Source organism: Bos taurus, chromosome 2, assembly GCF_002263795.3.
Source record: "Bos taurus isolate L1 Dominette 01449 registration number 42190680 breed Hereford chromosome 2, ARS-UCD2.0, whole genome shotgun sequence".
Taxonomy (NCBI): Eukaryota; Metazoa; Chordata; class Mammalia; order Artiodactyla; family Bovidae; genus Bos; species Bos taurus.
The window spans coordinates 98,311,099-98,333,560 of NC_037329.1; the positions used below are offsets into that span (position 1 = coordinate 98,311,099).

Genomic DNA, 22,462 nt, shown 5'->3' on the forward strand with positions numbered 1-22,462 from the left:
TCTGTTGTTCCATGTCCAGTTCTAACTGTTGCTTCATGACCTGCATAAATATTTCTCAAGAGTCAGGTCAGGTGGTCCGGCATTCCCATCTCTTTCAGAATTTTCCACAGTTTATTGTGATCCACACAGTCAGAGGCTTTGGCATAGTCAATAAAGCAGAAGTAGATGTTTTTCTGGAACTCTCTTGCTTTTTCAATGATCCAGCTGATAGTGGCAATTTGATCTCTGGTTCCTCTGCCTTTTCTAAAACCAGCTTGAACATCTGGAAGTTCACTGTTCACGTACTGTTGAAGCGTGGCTTGGAGATTTTGAGCATTACTTTGCTAGCGTGTGAGATGAGTGCAATTGTGCAGTAGTTTGAGCATTCCTTGATATTGCCTTTCTTTGGGACTGGAATGAAAACTGACCTATTCCAGTCCTGTGGCGACTGCTGAGTGTTCCAAATTTGCTGGCATATTGAGTACAGCACTTTCACAGCATCATCTTTTTGGATTTGAAATAGCTCAACTGGAATTCCATCACCTCCACTAGCTTTGTTTATAATGATGCTTCCTAAGGCCCATTTAACTTCACAGTCCAGGATGTCTGGCTCTGGGTCAGAGATCACACCATTGTGGTTATCTGGGTCATGAAGGTATTTTTTGTATAATTCTTCTGTGTATTCTTCCCTCCTCTTCTTAATATCTTCTGCTTTTGATAAGTCATACCATTTCTGTCCTTTATTGAGCCCAATTTTGCATGAAATGTTCCCTTGGTATCTCTAATTTTCTTGAAGAGATCTATATTTCCCATTCTATTGTTTTCCTCTATTTCTTTGCATTGATCACTGAGGAAGGCTTTCTTATCTCTCCTTGCTATTCTTTGGAACTCTTCATTCATATGGGTATATCTTTCCTTTTCTCCTTTGCCTTTCAGTTCTCTTCTTTTCACAAGTATTTGTAAGGTCTCCTCAGACAACAGTTTGAAAAATGCAACAATTTTGCATTTCTTTTTCTTGGGGATGATCTTGATCATTGCCTCCTGTACAGAGTTATGAACCTTTGTCCATAGTTCTTCAGGCACCCGTCTATCAGATCTAATCCCTTGAATCTATTTCTCACTTACACTATATTATCTTAAGGGATTTGATTTAGGCCATACCTAAGTGGTCTAGTCGGAGAAGGCAATGGCAACCCACTCCAGTACTCTTACCAGGGTGTGGAGCCTGGTAGGCTGCCATCTATGGGGTTGCACAGAGTCGGACACGACTGAGGCGACTTAGCAGCAGCAGCAGCAAATGGTCTAGTGGTTTTCCTTACTTTCAATTGAAGTCTGAATTTGGCAGTAAGGAATTCATGATCTGAGCCACAGTCAGCTCCCGGTCTTGTTTTTGCTGACTGTATAGGGCTTCCCCACCTTTGGCTGCAAAGAATATAATCAATCAAAACTCAACATTCATTGGCTATCTGGAGATGTCCAGGTGTAGAGTCTTCTCTTGTGTTGTTGAAAGAGGGTGTTTGCTATGACCAGTGCATTCTCTTGGCAAAACTCTATTAACCTTTGCCCTGCTTCATTCTGTACTCCAAGGCCAAATTTGCCTGTTACTCCAGGTATTTCTTGACTTCCTACTTTTGCATTCCAGTCCCCTATAATGAAAAGGACATCTTTTTTGGGTGTTCATTCTAGAAGGTCTTATAGGTCTTCATAGAATGGTTCAACTTCAGCTTCTTCAGCATTACTGATCAGGGCATAGACTTGGATAACTGTGATATTGAATGGTTTGCCTTGGAATGAACAGAGATCATTCTGTCATTTTTCAGACTGCATCCAAGTACTGGATTTCAGACTCTTTTGTTGACTATGTTGGTTACTCCATTTCTTCTAAGGGATTCGTGGCTCAGATCATGAATTCCTTACTGCCGAATTCAGACTTCAATTGAAGAAAGTAAGGAAAACCTCTAGACCATTTGCTGCTGCTGCTGCTAAGGGCAATAGTGGTAGATATAATGGTCATATGAGTTAAATTCACCCATTCCAGTCCATTTTAGTTCACTGATTCCTAAAATGTCAATGTTAACTCTTGCCATCTCCTGTTTGACTACTTCCTATTTGCCTTGATTCTTGGACCTAACATTCCAGGTTCCTATGCAATATTGCTCTTTACAGCATCTGACCTTGCTTCCATCACAAGTCCCATCCACCACTGGGTTTTGTTTTTGCTTTGGCTTCATTTCTTCATTCTCTCTGGAGTTAATTCTCCACTGATCTCCAGTAGTATATTGGGCACCTACTGACCTGGGGAGTTCTTCTTTCAGTGTCGTATCTGTTTGCCTTTTCATACTGTTCATGGGGTTCTCAAGGCAAGAATACTGAAGTGGTTTGCCATTCCCTTCTCCAGTGGACCATGTTTTGTCAGAACTCTCCACCATGACCTGTCCATCTCGAGTGGCCCTACATAGCATGGCTCATAGTGTCATTGAATTAAACAAGGCTAACTTAAGCCTTTTATCCTTCTCCGTCAGAGGGCAGACAGAATGAAAACCACAATCACAGAAAAATGACCAATCTGATCACATGGACCACAGCCTTGTCTAACTCAATGAAACTATGAGTCATGCAGGAATATCTGTGTTAGCCTTAGAATAGAACAAGTTTACAACAGAGCCAGTGATAGAATTTGTCTCTACTTTTTAACTAGTTTAGTATTTTGCACACTTGTTAGTGGTTAAAGAAAATATATTGGGAATATATCCACATCAGTAGATTTGTAAAACTGGAAACTCCCTTTGGAAATGTAGTACTATATATACTCCTCTGCACGTAGCATATTTGATGAGATACACCTTTAAGCCAAGAACTCTTTTTTCATGGTAATTTTTCCTTCTTAATTTCCTTGTGAGAAAATGATAAGAAAATGATAAGATAAATGATAAGGACAATAGTTAAATAACTCAGTCACTGTGGTAGAGTGAATTCATGTTAAAGCTTCATTCTGGGGTTTTGAGTTGACTTGTATAAACACACAGCTATGTTTTTCATCCTCATTTGAAGAATGGTTTATACACTTTATATAAAAAATCCCAATTATGCCATTGCTAAGACTTTAACATATGAAACGGCTTCCTAGTGGCACAGTGGCAAAGAATCCACCTGCCAGTGTAGGAGACACAAGAGATGTGGGTTCTCAGAGACACGACTGAGCATACACACACACACACACACACACACACACACACACACGCACACACACACACATGAAATAGAGATTAATAGGAACCAGGATGCTTTGAGTCTTGATAGGGAAATATTTTGTGTAACCTTCTACTCAATGTTTTCTGGATCATTCATACATGTGCTGTTCTGAACTCAGTTGCTCAGTTGTGTCTAACTCTTTGTGACCCCATGGACTGTAGCCTGCCAAACTTCTCTGTCCATGAAATTTTCCAGGCAAGAACATTGGAGTGGGTTGCCATTTCCTTCTCCAGGGGATCTTCCCAACCCAGGAATTGAACCCATATCTCTTGTGCCTCCTGCATTGGCAGGTGGATTCTTTATCACTTTGCCACCTGGGAATCTCCATTTATACATGTAAATATTACTTAAAATATGCTTAAGTCATAAATTAGTTTCAACTGGCTTTAATGAGAATTTTCCTCACATTGGTTTGAGTGTATAGATAATCCCTGAAATAAAACAATGACATATAACTTGAAATATAATCGCAAATAAAATTTGATTGTATTTCTGCTGGTTATGTCAAATATGGTATGATATTTTGAAGTATAATGTATTAAGTATGTCAAAGAATGGTTGTCAATTTTCATCTTGAAATTCATCAAAATATAGGGGTATATCTACTAAGGAAATGTGTTAATTTGAAGTTTTTTTTAATTGAATTAAAGTATCTGGTACTTTTTTTTTTTTCAACCTATACTAATCCTAAATTAGGTGATCTGGCAAGACCTCTAATTCTATTGGCTTTAGAATTTAACCTGTCTCCTGGACTTTGAAGCCATGTCTTTTCTTCAGAGGAGATAAGGAAAAGTCTCTTATCTTAGGTCTGGAAGAAACACGGAATCCAGTATCAAGGTAGCGGAGTAGTTATTTTCCCAGACATAGCACAAGGTTTTCAAGCCTGAAGAAAAAGATTAATCTCCTTAAAAAAGGACTTTGCTAACTTGGGCCTGGACATGGCAATCCTGTTTCCAGCCATCCAATATATAAGCTTTAGCAGTCAGAAGTTTGTTTGCTTTAATTTTGATGTGGCTCATCTTTTCTTAGCTGCTCATATTCAAGATTTGGAAAAGAAGGAACAGTGGTGAGCTGAGTGATTCATTGGATTCTGATGAGGAACTCTTGAGAAATTTTATTATTCCTGAGTTTTAAACCCTTGTGACTTTAATATAAATTTGGTATGAATCTTGATTTTTTTTCTCTGCCTTTTAGTAATTATATTTTGGTATTCCTATTGAGTGTGATAGTAGCTATACATTTATAATTCATGGGTGTTTGGGATTTTTTATTTTTAATTCACTTTTTTTTAATATAATGCCTTAAGTGTTTGTAATTCAGTATTAAACTAAACTTGTTTAAAAATGTACCTTATCATAAATATCTCTGTTTTTCATGTGTTTTTCAGAAAGCATTTGGTTTCTTAAAGCCATTAATGTGAGAGTTCAGGGTTTAGTTCTTCGTAGTCACATGTGGTATGGATATTTACAGTTTTCTCTAGTGAATTTGTTCAGTGTTGATCACTATGTCCTTTAGCCAGAATTGGCTGGTGAAGAAGTGTTAATCTTTTTGTTCTCTTAAGGGGTTGTTGGATCTGAAGTAGCTTCTAAGGTGTGGGTCAACTCATCTGGGAAATGAAAGATGATATAAGGATTTTTTACTTTGTAAAGTGCCTTTAACAGGTGATCACATTTCATCCTGGGAGTGCTGCTGGAGAGGAATATATATTGATTTGGCTTTTGTTATCCTTGGGTCTTCCAGATCTTGGGTTTCTTAGGTCTTTGGTTCTTTTTGTTATTCTTTATTGTTCAATTTGAGAGTTGAAAATAGATATCATGTCTCTTCTTAAGAATAAACCTGAAAGGCTTTTCAAGAGTGAGCTGTTTGGGGGGCAAGTTTGTGTTCCCAGTCTTATTTCTATTTTAAGATTAAGCATTGTCCTTGGAACGTAAACGGCCTTCAATAAATTAGGAAGAGAAGAGTTAGAGAATTAACTATCACTTATGGCTTATGAGAGGTCACAGTTACTATTCTTTCCAATTCATTGATCTAAAACACAGACAATAAAGAAATCACTTAGGATCAATCACACAATGTGAATGACATAGAAAAGATCTTTAAGTGGTAGAAAAGAGTATATTTTGTATTTTTAGTTTTGTACTGTAATCAAAAAGCAATGAGGAGCTATTTAATGGTTTTAATCAAGAAAGTATCAGTGTATAAGTTAAGAGTATGTAAATAGCAACTGTATGGTATAACAAGATGTAGATTTTTTTGGTAAAGTTTGTAAAGTAAGATTTCATATAGCTTTGAAGAATTAACAGGATGTAGACTAATTGAAAAAATTAATCCAAGAAACGTACAGTCCTAAATTTCGTCATCAGACTCTACCACCTTATGTTGGCTAAATGATTCACAATCTGTTTTGTTAATTACTCCTCATCATTTTCTTTATCTATTGCATTTTATAAAGAGACAAGTTCAATATGAAGAAGTGTGGTCTTTGACACCATGGACAGTGTGCCAAGGCACTGTGAGACAGATTTACAAATTTTAAATGTACAGTCTGAAAATCTGAAAATCACACATTTCTCCTTTGGCTTCTCTTTTTTCTTATTCCTTGTAGTCATTCTATCATATCCTAAGCATTTTCTCTGGTGAAATTTGCATGGCAAGATGAGGAAAAGAAGAGAAAAAAGTAGTCAGAGGTGGGGAGTACTAAGATGCCTTGGGTTCTAGCTGGTGGCCATAGTTGAAGGTAGTTCATGAACATCGGTAGTGGCTCTAGTCTCTGACAGGAGCCAGTCGTGGTCTTCAGTGTTAATTTTTTTTTTTTTTCTTTTGCATAGGACTTTGCCTTGATTCCTTATAGTATTTTTATGAAATAGCTGTATGTCCCACCTTGAGTGTTTAAGAACCATCTGGGCATTTTACTGCCCCCACAACCTTGTGTCTGCCCAGAAGCTGAGCAGAAGACTCTGCTTATAAACTGCAAGGACTTAAAATAACAGCTAAAAAAGTGATGGTGCTTCATAGATATATTTAGTGGGTTTTTGGGGTCAGTTATCATAATAAGCAACTTTTATTTAAATGTAAACAAAGTTTTTTAAAAAAGCACTTTCTCTTTAAAAGACTGATTTTCACTGCAATTCATTCTGGCCTTTAAGCAGAGAGTTAGACACAAAGACAAATTGCAAAATATGCAGTCAATTCAAGAGTTTAATTTTAAGTTTAATTTTAAACATTTTAAAATCTGTTTTCAATTTCAGTTCACTGTGATATTTCAATTGCTTTTAAGTATTACAAAGATATATATTAGGATAACTTTACAATAAAGAAATTTCCAATTTTTCTTATTCTGTACATTAAAAATGAAAGTAAAATGAGTTATGTAGTCCCATGGATAGCAATTCTTTTCATGTAATGTTCATAGTATGGTCATTAGATCATAGGTTCTCTGATTTGCATGTGAATGGGGAAATTAAATAACACTCCTGAAAGACCTTTAGTTGAAGGTTTTAGTAACTTTCATTAGGGGTCAAGCCTTCAAAATTTATATGAATAGAAAAATAAGAAAATAATCGTGTATTAATAAAAGGCCTGTTTTTTTATTCAAAGACAACACATAGTTGATTTTTCTAGAGGATGTATAATTTTACTATTGGTAAATTTGGAGAACTAGACATATTTTTGAGAGAATCTTTGGTTTATGTTGGGAGTAGCAATAATTTATAACTAATATATGTCCCTGAAGATTCTATCATTGTTTTGCTATTTTAAAAGTATTGATTGATTGACTAATTAGTTATTAATTAATCCAGTTAATTAATGGTAGAAAACCATTTTAATAATTTAAGGAATGCAGTCACCAATTTTAGAAAAAATATTATTCTAACTCGACAATCCTTTCTTTTCCAAAGTTACGTATTGGTGTATCATCCAGAGCAACTAATATAGTGCTGATACTTTCTTTCATTTGTCTTTCTTTCTACAAAATGTCTAATCATTTCTTTTGTAGGATTTTTATTATTACTCATTGACTTCAACTTCTATACCCAGACCATTAGCTTTTAAAAACAAATTTTTGAAACTTTGAAACTGTCAACTTTGAACAATCAATATTTTGCTTTTTCAGTCCACAAAACATTCAAGAATATTCTCTTGAAATAATCAATCCCTTAATTTGAGTTCAATTTGCAACAACATTATGTATTTCCCTCTTCCTGTAAGCTGAGGATGATCTTGAATAAGTGAAGAGGTTTAAAATAAACGATATCAAATAACTGATACCAGAATAAAACAATTAACGCTTCAACACCCCAGGGAATGTCAGGAGTTAACATCCAAATAGGCATTTTTAACTGTTAGCAGTTTGTAGAATTCAAGTAACAGGATATTTTTTCCTCCTCTTATTTCTTCCCTTCTCTGTCTCCTTTTCTTTTTTCTCCTCTAGAACATTACTTTTCTCCATATTTTTTTAACTTTGATAAAAGAAAAAAGGCACCCTGTCTTTCAGTGACTCAACTTAGACAACTCTGCTCTGTGTTATGTGGCAGCCTGGATGGCAGGAGAGTTTGGGGAGGATGGATAAACATAGATGTACGGCTGAGCCCCTTTGCTGTTCACCCGAAACTATCACAACATTGTTAACCAGCTATATTCAAATACAAAATAAAGAGTTTAGAAAAAAAGGAGAAATTTCGAAAGCTGGAAGAAGCGATAGATGTATGTCCTTTAATGGGAATTCGTAATAACAGTTTGCTGCTGCTGCTGCTGAGTCGCTTCAGTCGTGTCCGACTCTGTGCGACCCCATAGACGGCAGCCCACCAGGCTCCCCCGTCCCTGGGATTCTCCAGGCAAGAACACTGGAGTGGGTTGCCATTTCCTTCTCCAATGCATGAAAGTGAAAAGTGAAAGGGAAGTCGGGGAAATTTACTGTTTGTGAGAGTAGTGGTCTGATCATTAGGAGGTCTGAATACATCTTCCTGGACCAAGTTCTCTTGAAAACAAGAGGTCAGGAAGGAAATCAGATTAATGTAGCAAATGTACTAGATGAGGGGGTAGAGTAGAAATGTGTGTGGGTGACCTGTTTTAGTTTAAAAAAAAAAAAAAGACTTCTACGTCATTACCATGTAAATTGCCACCCCTTACTTCAGTACGTAGTTTCAAGACACGTTGCACAACTTGCTTCTTTGTGATTCCCAAATATATTTAATTTAAAGATAGTCCAATAGTCTCCCAGCCCATGACCTAGATTACCATTGGTAACCCCTCCTCATGGCTAGGGTTGCTCTTTAGAGCCTTGCAAAATCTTTTGTATTTACTTTGGGCAGAAGTTAAGAATTAACAAGCCCATCAGAGCTGTTCATTCTGTTCAGCACATTAAAAGATGATTTAGTTGTAGTGATAATCATTGTGCAAAAAAGGCTGATAATGAATTAAATTTAAAATTTTTCCTTAGAAATATTTTACTCTTTAGAATGACAATTGCCTAATGATTTAGCCATTCTATTTTAAGAAGTTTATGCTGTAGGCAAGTTTAGGCCAAAATTTAAGGAAATGTTTAGGCTAAAATTAAGTGTAGAGTTTGATTTATGTAGTTGTTAGTTTCTTTCACTAACTGTTTCATCATTTACAAAGTTATTTCTATTTGAAATGCAGTAATTGTTAGGAACTTATGTTTCTACAATGATTTCTACTAAAAACTTTAGATTTGGTGTTTAACTCAAAAATTATGAGATGACTGTTCATTTAGGTATCTATTTCTTATATCTATAAAACAGAGCAGTTGGAAAAGATTTTAAAAATAACTTTCTGCTATATAAAACTATCTATCACAAAATTATGTTTTCTGATTGATGAGAATTTAGGCAATACTTTTAAAAAGAAATTAATTTCCTACAAAGTATCTTTTAGTTGGAAACAGTTCTGCTTTCTGTTATACAGTGTCTGATAAATAGAAAGCACTCAATAAGTAGTCCCTAAATTATTTTGTAAAACCAGTTCTTTTTTTTTTTTTTAGCAATTCTAGACTTTATAAGCAATCATGAAAATTCAATGGCATTGAATTATTCAGATTCTGAAGTAACTCAAAAGAATAGGATCTAACAGAAAAATATAAAATCTCCTTTGCTATTTTAGGCAAGTTGGGCTGAATGAGTTAGCCAGCTAGAAGTATGACTCTCAGACCAATTAGTTTCACTAGATAGATTGCTAGAAAAATTTTATAGTTTCATTTCTATACTACCTTCTTCATGTTTATATTTTAATTTTAAACATGATAATAAATCAGAGAAGCATGGATACTTTCTTCTCATTATTTGATTTTTACTGAACTTACATTTTACCCATTTCCAGGTCATGTCATAGTATTTCTAGCATTGCAACCTCTACAATCATGTATTCTTCCTGTGAAATTAATCTTAACCAGCCCACTCTTTCTAAGTCATTTCGTGTTGCTGCCTCTGTTTTTCCCAGATATAGTTGACATGTTGGAAAGAGGCTGAACATTGGCTAAGAGCTGAGTTCTCATCTTGGCTTTGCAACTTATTAGCTGTGTGATCATGGGCAAGCTACTTAACTCCCTCGGACCCACCCAACATCTTCATCTGTGAAATAGAGATATAATTAACTACAATTTAGCACAGAGATTGCTTTTAAGATTAGCAAAAATGGTATTCCAAGTGCCTTGCCCAAGATATGGCACTTAGTTAGGTGATCAAAAAACGGCAAATACCTCAACTATCAAGCAGCACCATATTTATCATCATTGAACTCATTGAAATTGATTTATTTAAGTACTTATTTGCACTTACTGGCATAATAGTAATGTATATATCTCATAGATGTAAATATATGCTAATATATTGTGGTTACAAATTCCAATGTTTTAAATTCTATTGTAGGATCTTAAAAATTTAATACCCAAGACTTTCCTCTTTAAAACATTTTTTTAAAGACTTTTAGGAAGACTGAAAATTTTTGATTAGGAATCCTACATGACATGGTTTTAAATCTGTAGTTATCTCATGGTCAAAATTTTATTTTTTGTGTGTGTTACAGGTTATTCAATATTTAACTTCCTAGTGAACTTTGAATTTTCTTTCTTAAATTTGACTCTAAATTCTGCCTTCTATGTATGATTTATGATTTAATGATTTATAACTTTAATGATTACAGCTCACTATGATTTTGGGCAGCTGCTATATTTTATGACTACTATATATGCTTTTTGGCTTATTTCTATATAATCCTCTACAATTTGTGTTTGTGACTTGCTTTTCTTCCTCTTTTTGGACTAACTTACATTTGACCTCACTTTGTACTTTCATCTGTTTGTGTTTGACTATGGCTCCAGTTTGCCAAGGTCACTGTGATTTCTGAATCAACTTTCTAAGGCATTGCCCACTATGTTCTTCTCATCCCACAAATAGAAAGATTGTTTTGCTCACTGTGTAATTCAGTTTCCTCCTACATTTATATGTGTTCTCCAGTAAATGTATATATACCTAATAATGCCCTAGAATGTATATTCAATGCACTTGAAGTAGGGTATGTCTAACATTTCTACAGAGTCTAGTAATAATGTCTCTATTTTAAAGGCAGAAATTGATATGACAAAATTTATTCTTTATAAACACATACTGCTTGTACCAACTAACTTGCTCTCTTTAAGTTTTTTTTCAGTCTTAAAAATGATTTCTCTTTTATTGTCCTAGAATATAATCACATGTACCTAGAATTTTAATATGTGAAATCATTTTGACAAGGTCTCTTTTCCAGCTTCATTTTTTCTCTTCCTTTGAATCACTTCAACCTTTATGCTATCAAATGTTCGATTGATAAGCACATTTATGAAAATTGGTTCTTCACCTTCTATTCCTCAAAATGCCAACTGAATCTTAGTGAATGTGTCTTAATGATTGGATTTTCAAAGACATCTGGTTATTTAAAAATCTCCTCATCTAACAACCTAACATCTATTGTCATTATTGACAAATCTTCTCCCTGGTCAGACTTTGAGGAATCCTTCTACTAGCTTATCCTAGTTTTTACGATGAGAGAAAGTACTCCTTTTTATGTGAGTGCAAACCGGCACTGCTTTTCTTCAAAGAGTAGCCCTTCTTTGGTCCATGTTCTCATTTGTGACAGTGTTTCTTGTTATATTAGGCTAATGAAAATCAGAACTGAACCCTAAAAATCACTTCTACCTTTTCTATTCTATTTTCATGCATCTTTGCTCAAATACTAAATAGAACTTTTTTGGAGGTGGTGGTTCTTTACCTTCTTTTCTCTGAATTGTTTGCTCCCAAGACATACCTCGCTTCTTGCTTTAAGTTTATCTCTTCAAAATAGCCTTTTGTAGAATTCTTAATTGACAGCTTTCTTTTCCTTTTCCTAAATATCTTTATTTCCTCTTATATCTGACATAATTTTACCTTCTTCTGCTTAAATAAGCATCATTGATCAGGCAGGAACTCAATATACAGGACCCCATTCATTCATTCAATCATTTTTCAAAAACACCTCTTGCATGCCTGTTATATTAGAGACTTTATGAAAGATGTATCACTATCTTAGAGTGTTTCAGATTCATTACTTAGCAAGACACACTTCAAGAAGGCTGTTGGCAGTTTTGCACTTTTTAAAAAAGAATTGTTAATACTATATTTTCTCTTTATTCTAAAACCTAAAGGCTTTATTATCCAGGATGAGCTGGTTTCATTTCTTCCAACTGGTACCAGGTCTCCCTTACTTAAACCAGTGGTTCATCCAAAAGAAGGAATTAGTACACTTGAAATTAGTGCAAATATAGGCTGTTTCAAATGAAAACAAATATAATTTCCTGTGCTCAAATAAGCAACTAAGAAATAATACCTGAAGTTGACAAGTGTACATTAAAAGATACATTTACATATTGTGATTGGTATGTAGATAGGTGCATTCTTTTTGAAGAGAGATTTGGCATTGTTTATAAAATATAACAATATTGATATGCATTATAGCAACAATAGAAGCAATAAAAATGAAAGATTTTTGTAGCCATTTCAGTTAAAATTTGAAAAAAACATGTAATAACATTGAACATACCTTAAATATAGTATTACCCTACAAAAGCATAATGCAAGTTGATCACTGTTTTCAAAACTATGACTTGTATATAGAAATAAATGATAGAGGAAGATATGCTAAAACATGAATAGAAGTTATGTTTGGGTGGTAGGCTATTATCTATTTTTCAGTATTATCCACATTTCTTTAAATAATGGATGAAAATAAATACCATTTAGTGATGGATATAGTAACATTTTCAATAACAGATATCCTATGACAAATTCATCAAATTAAATCTCCTCAGGGATTTGGAAGACTGTTTCTATTTCTCTTAAGAAATGATAAATAATTATGTTAAGGGTATTTTACTTCCTCTCTCTCTATAAATATGTATATGTTTTAATCTCTTTATATACATAGATATATACATATTTATTCATACAAATATTTAAGGCATTTTCCAATTTATGGAAGAAATAAAAAGCTTTATCAGCACTAGATTAAGAAATACTAGAATATATTACATTCAGAATGGATAAACAACAAAGTCTTAATGTATAACAAAGGAAAATATATGGTGATAAGCCATAGTGTAAAAGAATACAAAAAAAGAATGTATATATGTGTATAATTGAGTCACTTTGTAGTACAACAGAGAGATTGGCACAACACTGTAAACCAGCTGTGCTTTGATTAATAAATGTAAAAAAAGTAGTGGAGCATTACTCCATCGAAATTGAGAAATATTTAGCTTAATAATTCTTAATTTTCCAAATGGCATTGTATAGAAAGAGTAGCCTAGTAATGTAAACAGTGATAACTATGATAAATGTACCAGTAGAAAAGAAGGGGTAAATTCATAAGCAATATTTTGATGTTTTGAGTGAGTGACGTATATGATTAGAGGACCCTGAATGACATGGGTCATCCAAAATACATTTCAAATACAAATTCCCTCAACCTTCTGTGTGTACGTGTGTGCAAGCCTTTCCCTGCTTAGTTGTATGCAGACAGCTTATGTGAGAGGGGGACCATGTAAATGTGACCAGAGAAAGAAAATCATTCCAGTCTGAAAAATAATTTCTTTTAAAATATGTTGAAAATTCTTTCACAAAAATGTAATATTTATACTAATATTTTTATCTCTTTCATATTGACTATTAATCAGCTATCACCCCACTCCCTTGATTGGTTGTTTAGTCACTCAGTTGTGTTTGACTCTTTGCAACACTATGGACTATAAGCTTTCCAGGCTCCTCTGTCCATGGGATTTTCCAGGCAAGAATACTGGAGTGGGGTGCCATTTCCTTCTCCAGAGGATATTTCCAACCCAGGGATCAAACCTACATCTCCTGCTATTTTAATGTAAACTCCCTCACTGATGTAATTTTATTTTTCAGTTTGGTTGTAGATTTCAGTTCATCTTGATCACTTCAATCTGAATCTACCCACCGTTTAGTTTATTGGTCTTTCCAGTTCCTAAGATGTTTGTAGAATCATGATACATGAATTTTCAGAATATTTAACCAAACTCTCCAAATCTTTTGCCCCTTCTCCTTTCATTATGATAACTAGAAACATGGACCATATCCTACATCCAACATATTTTACTGAAAAAAAATGAAAGCCCATTACAACTCTCAGGCTTATAGTTTTTGTTAGATTCTAGAGTCATGGAATTATATCCTAAAGTTGTTGATACCTTTTTGGCAAACCATGTTTAATTTATGATTCTTTTTGGCCAACTGTTAGAAGTGATTATGAAGTCAGTTACTAATGTCTTTTCCTGGTTTAAATTCTGGACTCCTCAGTATCCCAATTGTCATATTTAATCAAAGTGCAGAGAATAAAGGGGGAAACATCCCACAGTGTTCACTGCATGGGTACCTCTGGGTAATGGGACTATGACTGTTTTAAATTTACTCTGCATCTTGAAGACTTTCATGATAAGTACATGTCATTTTTCTGATGCTTTCAAACTGAGGTGCTGGAGAAGACTCTTCAGAGTCCTTTGGACAGCAAGGAGATCAAACCAGTCAATCCTAAAGGAAATCAACCCTGAATATTCATTGGAAGGATTGATGCTGAAGCAGAAGTTCCAATACTTGGCCCACCTAATGCAACAAGCTGACTCACTGGAAAAGAGCCTGATGCAAGGGAAGATTGAGGGCAGGAAGAGAAGGGTGTGACAGAGGATGGGATGGCTGGATGACATCACTGACTCAATGGACATGAGTTGAGCAAACTCTGGGAGATAGTGAAGGACAGGGAAGCCCAGTGTGCTGCAGTCCATGGGGTCGCAAAGAGTCATACACAATTTAACAATTGAAAAATGACAATTTTTCTAATTAGAGAAAGACGAACCTCCTTTTCTCTATGTAAACATGTGAAAGTGAAAGTGAAAGTCACTCACCCGAGTCCTACTCTTTGTGACCCCATGGACTATACAGCCCATGGAATTCTCCAGGCCAGAGTACTGGAGTGGGTAGCCTTTCCCTTCTCCAGGGGATCTTCCGAATCCAGGGATCGAATCCAGGTCTCCTGCATTGCAGGTGGATTCTTTACCAGCTGAGCCACAAGGGAAGCCCAAGAATACTGGAGTGAGTAGCCTTTCCCTTCTCCAGGGGATCTTCCCAACCAGGAATCGAACTGGGGTCTCATGCATTGCAGGCGGATTCTACCAAGTGAATTTCAAGGGAAGCCCCTATATAAACATATACATGTATATGTAGACAGGACGAGTTCAAGGCCTATTGTACTTACCGATCTAAACCAGTAAGTATTGATTCTTAGTTCTCTAAGTTGAGAGCTTTTCTACTGCTAGTTTCACCCTCATTCATTTTGCATAATCTTTCTTTCACACAGATTTCACCTTTGTTCAAAACATTTCCATGACTACCATGAATGCTCTTTATGGATTAAGATCAACCATTTTAAATCACACAAAGTCTTCCATGTAATGGCTCCTTTTCATTTCCCCAACCTGTACTGTGCATCTAGGCTTTAGCAGACTGTTTTAGCTTTCTATTTTAATATGTCATATGATTTCATGAGTCTGTGCTGTTGCTCATGCTGTCCCTCCTGCTTTTTCCCTCTCTAGCTACAGTTTTTATTCTTTGCATCCTTCAAGAGAATATGGGTCAATGTGATCACATATTTAAATTTTACTGGACATACACAGGGAGCTGAACTTTCCCTTCCTTTCCTTCTTTCTTTCTTCCTTCCTTTCCTCCTTATTTCTTTATCTTCCCTCCTTGTCTCCTGCTTCTTCCCATCTTCTTTCCCTCTCCTTTCCTTTCTTTCTGCATTGTATTTGGACACACTACCATAACATTGCTTATTTTATTAATTATATACACTAGACTGAGCCTTTTTTTTTTTCAACTTTTCTATCCCCAGGTAATATGAAGTAATTTGGCTTCAGAGAATGTTTGTACATGATTACATTAAGTAAGATAGAAGAAGACTGAGTTTAAACTTTGTTCTTAAAAAAAAAATCTCATTATACCCCTCTCTCAGTTCTAGCACTCATCCTACATCAGTGAAGTTTACAATCTTTATGCCATTCTATGTCATCTCTTCCATTATGAAAACTCTAGAAGGAAGTCTTTATTTCTTGTCCTCCTTTACAAGAATATCAAAATATAGTACTGCAGTGCTTCCTAATCTACATAAACACATGACTTAAGTGAGAACTTCCTTAAGCCAATGAGACCTTTTGGTTGCCTGATTAACTGTGGGATTGAGGGCTAAGTGAATTGATTTTAACTCAGATTGAAACACAAATATTTTCATTTTGGGAATTTTATATCTAACAGTTTAAAAGCTAAAAAAAAATTCAACTTAGGAATGAACATTCATTAAAACCAATGTTTACTTTTGTTTAAACCAAAGTATATGTTCCATATACTTTTTACATTTTGAAAAAGTAAGAGAGAAAAAAATAGGCTGCTTTTCTTCAGTTGTGTTTTAGTTAATATTACTGATTGCTTTAAAATTTGGAACAAAAAACAATGCAACAGTAAGAATATAATACACTATTAAACTAAAAAAAATGTAGAAAGGTTTATTCTATATTTGTGGATAAAAGCTTGTTCTGATGTCTTTTTTCCTATGTGTGGTGTCCATTGTCTTTTCCAAGCAAAAATGACAAGTCTTGAGTTTCTTTGGGAATTCAAAATGTCTTTTAAGGCACATTGGACATCACATCTAACACAAGCAAAAATCTTTGACCCTTAGCATTGTTAGGAATTTGCTACTCTTTAGAGTAAGTGATATTCCTAAGGTTGTCCACTGTGTCTAGGTCATTCTATTCAGCTGCATAAGCAATTCCTTTGACAGATGACTGGTTTTCCATAGCACTAGCATTATTTCAGCAGGAGAAGGTAGTGTTTGATGTGTTGCAATTTGTATTACATGTCCACGGAATATCTCTGGACATTACCTTGGGAGGAGGGCTTAAGAGAAGGAGGAGCTGTGGCTGAAGACATTTAATGACAGAATGAATGGAAATCCAAAGATCACTGTGCAGCTAGCCTTAACACGACTGCATATCCCCAGCTTTCTTCACATTAATTTAAAAACCTTATAACAAAATTCTCATAAAACATATGTAATTTTATTTGATTTTAGTCACAAATCGTCTTCAAAATGACAAGGATTTTGACAGCTTGCAAAGTGGTGAAGACCCTGAAGACAAGCTTTGGCTTAACCAATGTGACGGCACACCATCAATGGAAATTTGCAAGACCTGGCATCAGACTCCTTTCTGTCAAGGTAATATTCCTATGTTCATTGTTTCCAAAAAAAATTGTATGGGGTGTAGTTTAGTGTGAAGCAAAGGTGTCACTAAAAAAAGAAAACCAGAGTTCTGAACTGCCTACTTAGTAAAATTTGCTTTGCTAGAGGACCTACATATTTCACAAATAATCATTATCTGCTCTGATAATTATGCTCTGAAAATTAAGAGTTTTCACTCAATGTAAAGAAGAATCACACGTCCTGTGAATATGTAAAATATAAGTGTTCTGTTTAGAAAACAATTTTCTAAAAAGGCTATTGGGGCTCTGTGCCCAGACACCATTGCTCACAGTTTGGGTTCAAACATGGAGGTGCATATATGTGCATTAGCCAGATAGCAGTGGGTAGTGTGTTCAGCCTCTATTCTCTGTTGGTTCACTGGTAAAGTATTCTAGGAAAAAATTTTGGAAGGAAAAAAACTACATAATTTTGATATTTACAGATCATCATGTAGACACTGTATTTGCTTTTTGTTTTTTCCTCTTAGCCCCTTTTTTAGAAGGACAAATTTATTACTTTTATTTTGAAGACTAAGACATTAAGGCAATTAGTAGCTAATGAGTCTGTCTCTCTGAGTGTACATAACTGAGGAGCAGGTCCAGGAAGAGGACATTAGATGTTCTTCCCCCACCCCACCATTGAGTTATGAAATTCCAGTAGGAACTTCTATTCATTCCTACACCTTTATGAAGACATTTATTACCAGAGAAGTCTGAAATTACTATAAGGAAACTTTGCCAATAAAAATCATCTTTAGTGACTATAAAATTTAAGTAATCAAAGAAGCTTTAAATATATTGCTTCTTAGTAGTAAGAGTTGTAAAAGTGAAGTAGGAAGAAAGTCCCAAACAACCTCTACCTGTTGATGTAAAAATAGATTGTAATATTTTGAGTGTTCTGTTTCTACTTTGTATGCTCAGTGGGTTGACTAAAAGCCCTCCAAATACTTTCCCAGCTTCAAGTGCTTAGGTTGCTGAAGTAAGAGTTCAGCAACTCTTACCCTGAATGATATCTTCAGGGCTAAGCAATGCCCATAGATTTTTGTGACCTCCACTGACAGCAGTGGGAGAGAAAGAGGAGTGAAATAAACAGAAGAAAGAGGGAGACAGAAAGAGAAAGGAGGTGTGAAGGAAGACTTATGGTGGTGGGAGAGAGAGAAAGAAAAAAGAGAAGGAGAACACTCAAGATCTCAGGAGAAATATAAAAAACTATCATTTTAGGGACTTCCCGCTGGTCCAGTGGTTAAGACTCCATGCTCTCACTGCAAGGGGCATGGGTTTGATCCCTGACTGGGGAACTAAGATCCCACATGCCGTGTAGCATGGCTAAAAAGATAAAGCAAAAATTAAAAAAAGAAACTACCATTTTAAATTAAGAAACCCAGGAACAACTGTTTTCTAGGATTTGGTTTATTTGTAACTAGAGAGCCAGAAGGAGATGTGTTCTAAACCGTCATCAAAGATAGAGTGACAACATATAAGCTCTGAGTGAACATTTGTGTTAGTAATATCTCAAGGGTACTCATATATCACTTCAGAGAGAATAAGTAGTGATGAATAGAATTACCTAAAGTTAGATGTGCCTTTTAAGACTTCAATGTTGTGTGCCTTGGAATAGCTTTTCCTTTTCACGAAAACAGGTAGATAGAGTTAGGTATATCTCCATTGTATGAAACAGAGAAATTCAGTGCCCACATAAAACGGCATAGATGTGACTGATATGAGAAACCAATTCTCCACCGTCATAATAAGTGCTCTATACAATCACAAACTACAATAAAATGGTTTAATTATGTGGATGATCCACTGTGAAAGTAGTTTTAGCTCATGGTGGCAGATCTGTTTTAAGGGTCTGCCAAAGTTCACAGCTAAGAATGACAAATTTGTAGGAGGAATAAGCCATCATTTCATAGTGTAAAAGCCATTACTCACACTCAATCATTTCTGGCCAAAGTTTTGGAGGAATGCCAGGCATGAAAAATAGAAGTTCTTAAACTTCACAATAGTGAATAAAAATTCTATACAGCAGTCCAAGGCAACTTGTGCTATTATTCACTTATTTTGAAACAGTCCTCTACCTACTTTTCTTCATACCTTCGCTTTTAAAACTCAATTCTCTTGGAAAGGTATATTTAAGCTTAAACTTTTTATATGAGCATCCTATTTTAAACACAGTTAAAATCATTAGGATATAGTTACATATGGTTAGTGAAGGGCAATGAGAACAATCACTAAAGGTTAATAGCTTTATAGCCAGTTATAAATAGTTAAATGGATTGTGGAAGAGACTCTGGGATCAGATGTATAAGCACTGCAGTGTAAATTGATTGCCTTTTCAATGTCTTTGGAGGTCACCATCCCCTTGGCAATTGACAAGGAGAGTGAGTTAGATGGCAGCAGTGATGCACTGGTACTTTTATGTGGACCTTCCTCATGTATTTGTAGCTAATATTTATAGAGTGTACCTTGTTAATAGACACAGGCTTCCCTGGTGACTCAGATGGTAAAGCATTTGTCTGCAATGCGGAAGACCTGGGTTCGATCCCTGGGTTGGGAAGATCCCCTGAAGAAGGAAATGGCTCCAATTCTCTTGCCTGGAGAATCCCATGGACAGAAGAGCCTGGCGGGCTACAGTCTGTGGGGTTGTAAAGAGTTGGACACGACTGAGAGACTTCTTTCACTTTCACTTTCTTTGTTAATAGACGCAGTTGTATTTCATTTATAAGGAATAAGAAATAATTTCAGGGTACTCTTTGTTTTAAAGGCATTTTATATCAGAAGTATCAAACTACCATCATGTATAAATCTCTAGAGTTAGTAATCTTAATGCTCATTATTATATTTAGTCATTTGTATCTGTGTAGTGGTAAACACACTGGATAGGAACAAAAGACCTGGATTCTGACCTTTCTCAGGCGTTTATCAATGTTCTAAACTTAGTCAGGCCACATATTCTCTCTGAACCTAAATTTTGTCATCTTTAGTGTGGAAACAATTCTCGATTTACTCCAAGAATTGTGTGACCACAAAACATGATCAGTGCTAAAAATCTATAAAATATTTTAGTAAAAACTGTTCAGCAAGGTAGCAGGGTACAAGATTGATATACAGAAATAGGTTGCATTTCTTTACACTAACAATGACATATCAGAAAAGAAATGTAAACGATCCGTTTTAAAATCACATCAAAACAACAACAACAACTTAGAAACAAATCACACCAAGGAAGTGAAAGACATATGTTGACAACTATAAAACATAAATAACAAAAATTGAGTCATCACTCAAAGAAATGGAAAGATATCCCCCGTGCTCTTGAATTGGAAGTATTAATATTGTTAAAATGGCCATACTGCCCAAAGCAATTTGCAGATTTAATGCAATATGTATCAAAATAGCCATGAGATTTTTCACAGAACTAGAACAGATAAAGTTAAGATTTATGTGGAACCATAAAAGACTCAGAATTTCCAAAGCAGTCCTGGGAAAAAAGAACAAAACAGGAAACAGGACCCTTTCAGATTTCAGGCAATCCTGCAAAGCTACAGTAATCAGAACAGCATGGTGTTGGCACAAAGATAGACATATGGATCAATGGAACAGAACAGACCCAGAAATAAACCCACACACCTATGGACAATTAATATTCAACCAAGGAGGCAAGAATATACAATGGGAAAAGGCAGTCTCTTCAGCAATTGGTGTTTGAAAAGTTGGACAGCTGTATGCAAATCACTAAAGCTTAGAACACATCCTCACATCAATATAAGCTCAAAACGGCTTAAAGACTTAAATATACAACAAGGCACCATAACAAATCTAGAAGAGAACACAGGCAAAACATTCTTTGACATAATTGTACCAATTTTACAATGTATGTATTGTACCAATCAATGTTTTCTTAGGTCAGTCTCCCAAGGCAAGAGAAATAAAAGCAAAAATAAACAAATGGAACCCAATTAATTTTATAAGCTTTTGCACAGCAAAAGAAATCATAAATAAAATGCAAAGACAACCTATGTACTGAGAGAAAGTATATGCAAATGATGAAATCAACAAGGGCTTGATTTTCAAAAAGTAAAAACTGGTTACTTAGACAACATTCTATTCTATACATTTTAGTAGAAGGACCTCATAGAGACTTAGATCAGAGTTTCTTCATGTTTTCGTGGACTATAAATTATTACAGTGTCATAATACCTGATAAAAATTCTCAAATACTTATGATGATTTTTTTCACCTGTGCCTTAATAGTAAACCTATCACTAGGTTTACTTATAAGGAATTAGACTCAAGGACTATGAAGCAAATAATTTTTTTCACTATGGTAAATTCAATTCCAAAAGTACAGTGAACTGTGTACATCTTAATGTCCTATGTATTTATTTACTTAGCAAATAAATATGAAACTTGTATCCTGGGAGTATACATGGAGGATAATAAGTGGTTAGTCTCTGACTGCAGGAAACATACAAATTAGAAAATTCTGAGTTTGCAAGTCTTAGAAAGTCACTAAGACTAAATAGCTTTATTTTTCCTTGCAAATGAATTTGGAAATCAAAGGTATTAAATTGAAAAGGTTAAGTTCCTTATGAGTAGAAAACGATTCAATAAGTACTATTTCTAAACATTAATCTACTCATTGAAAAAAAAAAATGGTGACCTGTGTTATAATTAAGCCAAGAATCTACCAATCTAAGTGTCCTTCACTCTGGTACTTCAGATACAAATGAGCCCTTGGAATCACCATTCCTTTTGAAAGGTTTTCATTTTCTAAGATATTGTATTCTGATTCTAACATAGAAGTAACTATTTAGTTTAACCTTGAGGAGCTATTGTTATTTGCTTAGAAATTGGCAACTGAAAAAACTCCTACAATTAGAAGCATTTAGTTATCTTGCAGTAGTTTTAAAGACATTCTTAGGAAGTAGAATTCATTATTATATAGGAGTCCTCTTTATACATATTAGAAGTGGTGGTGGGAATAAATTTATTATGCACATTTAAGAATAATGATTGTATTAGGCTTTTACTACATACATTTATACATAAATGTATAAATACATTTTAGGGCTGAATTTCTTACATGATAATTCCCTTTTAAAAATAATAAATTGTGTTCCAATCCCAAATGAGATGTTGAAGAATTAGTTCAGATAATTTAGCAACTTTGCATATTTTTGGTGGACAATATTTTAGTAGTTGAGAGGGATCATCTCTTTTGAACATTTTTGTTTATTTACTCTACCTTTTAACCTCCCTTTCTAAGGTATGGACTCATCTGTTTGTCATCAACAGTTCCTTCATATTATGAGCTTCTTGCTGCGCTACTCAGAGAAGGCAATGGCACCCCACTCCAGTACTCTTGCCTGGAAAATCCCATGGAAGGAGGAGCCTGG

The 22,462-nt window shown here is 34.9% G+C and overlaps 1 protein-coding gene across 3 annotated transcripts in view; it reads left to right on the forward strand.

The window, feature by feature from the left end:
* The window catches only part of CPS1 (carbamoyl-phosphate synthase 1), a 193,904-nt gene that overhangs the window by 37,322 nt on the left and 134,120 nt on the right, over positions 1–22,462 (forward strand). The window contains exons 1-2 of one of the 3 annotated variants that reach the window (XM_010802252.4): positions 4,052–4,391; positions 16,897–17,040. In XM_010802252.4, the coding sequence (XP_010800554.1) occupies positions 16,915–17,040 (126 nt within the window). In that variant the 5' untranslated portion in view covers positions 4,052–4,391; positions 16,897–16,914. Of the gene's footprint in view, positions 1–4,051; positions 4,392–16,793; positions 17,041–22,462 lie in introns of those variants that run through there. The other 2 variants (XM_015458817.3, NM_001192258.1) reach the window with 2 other exon arrangements.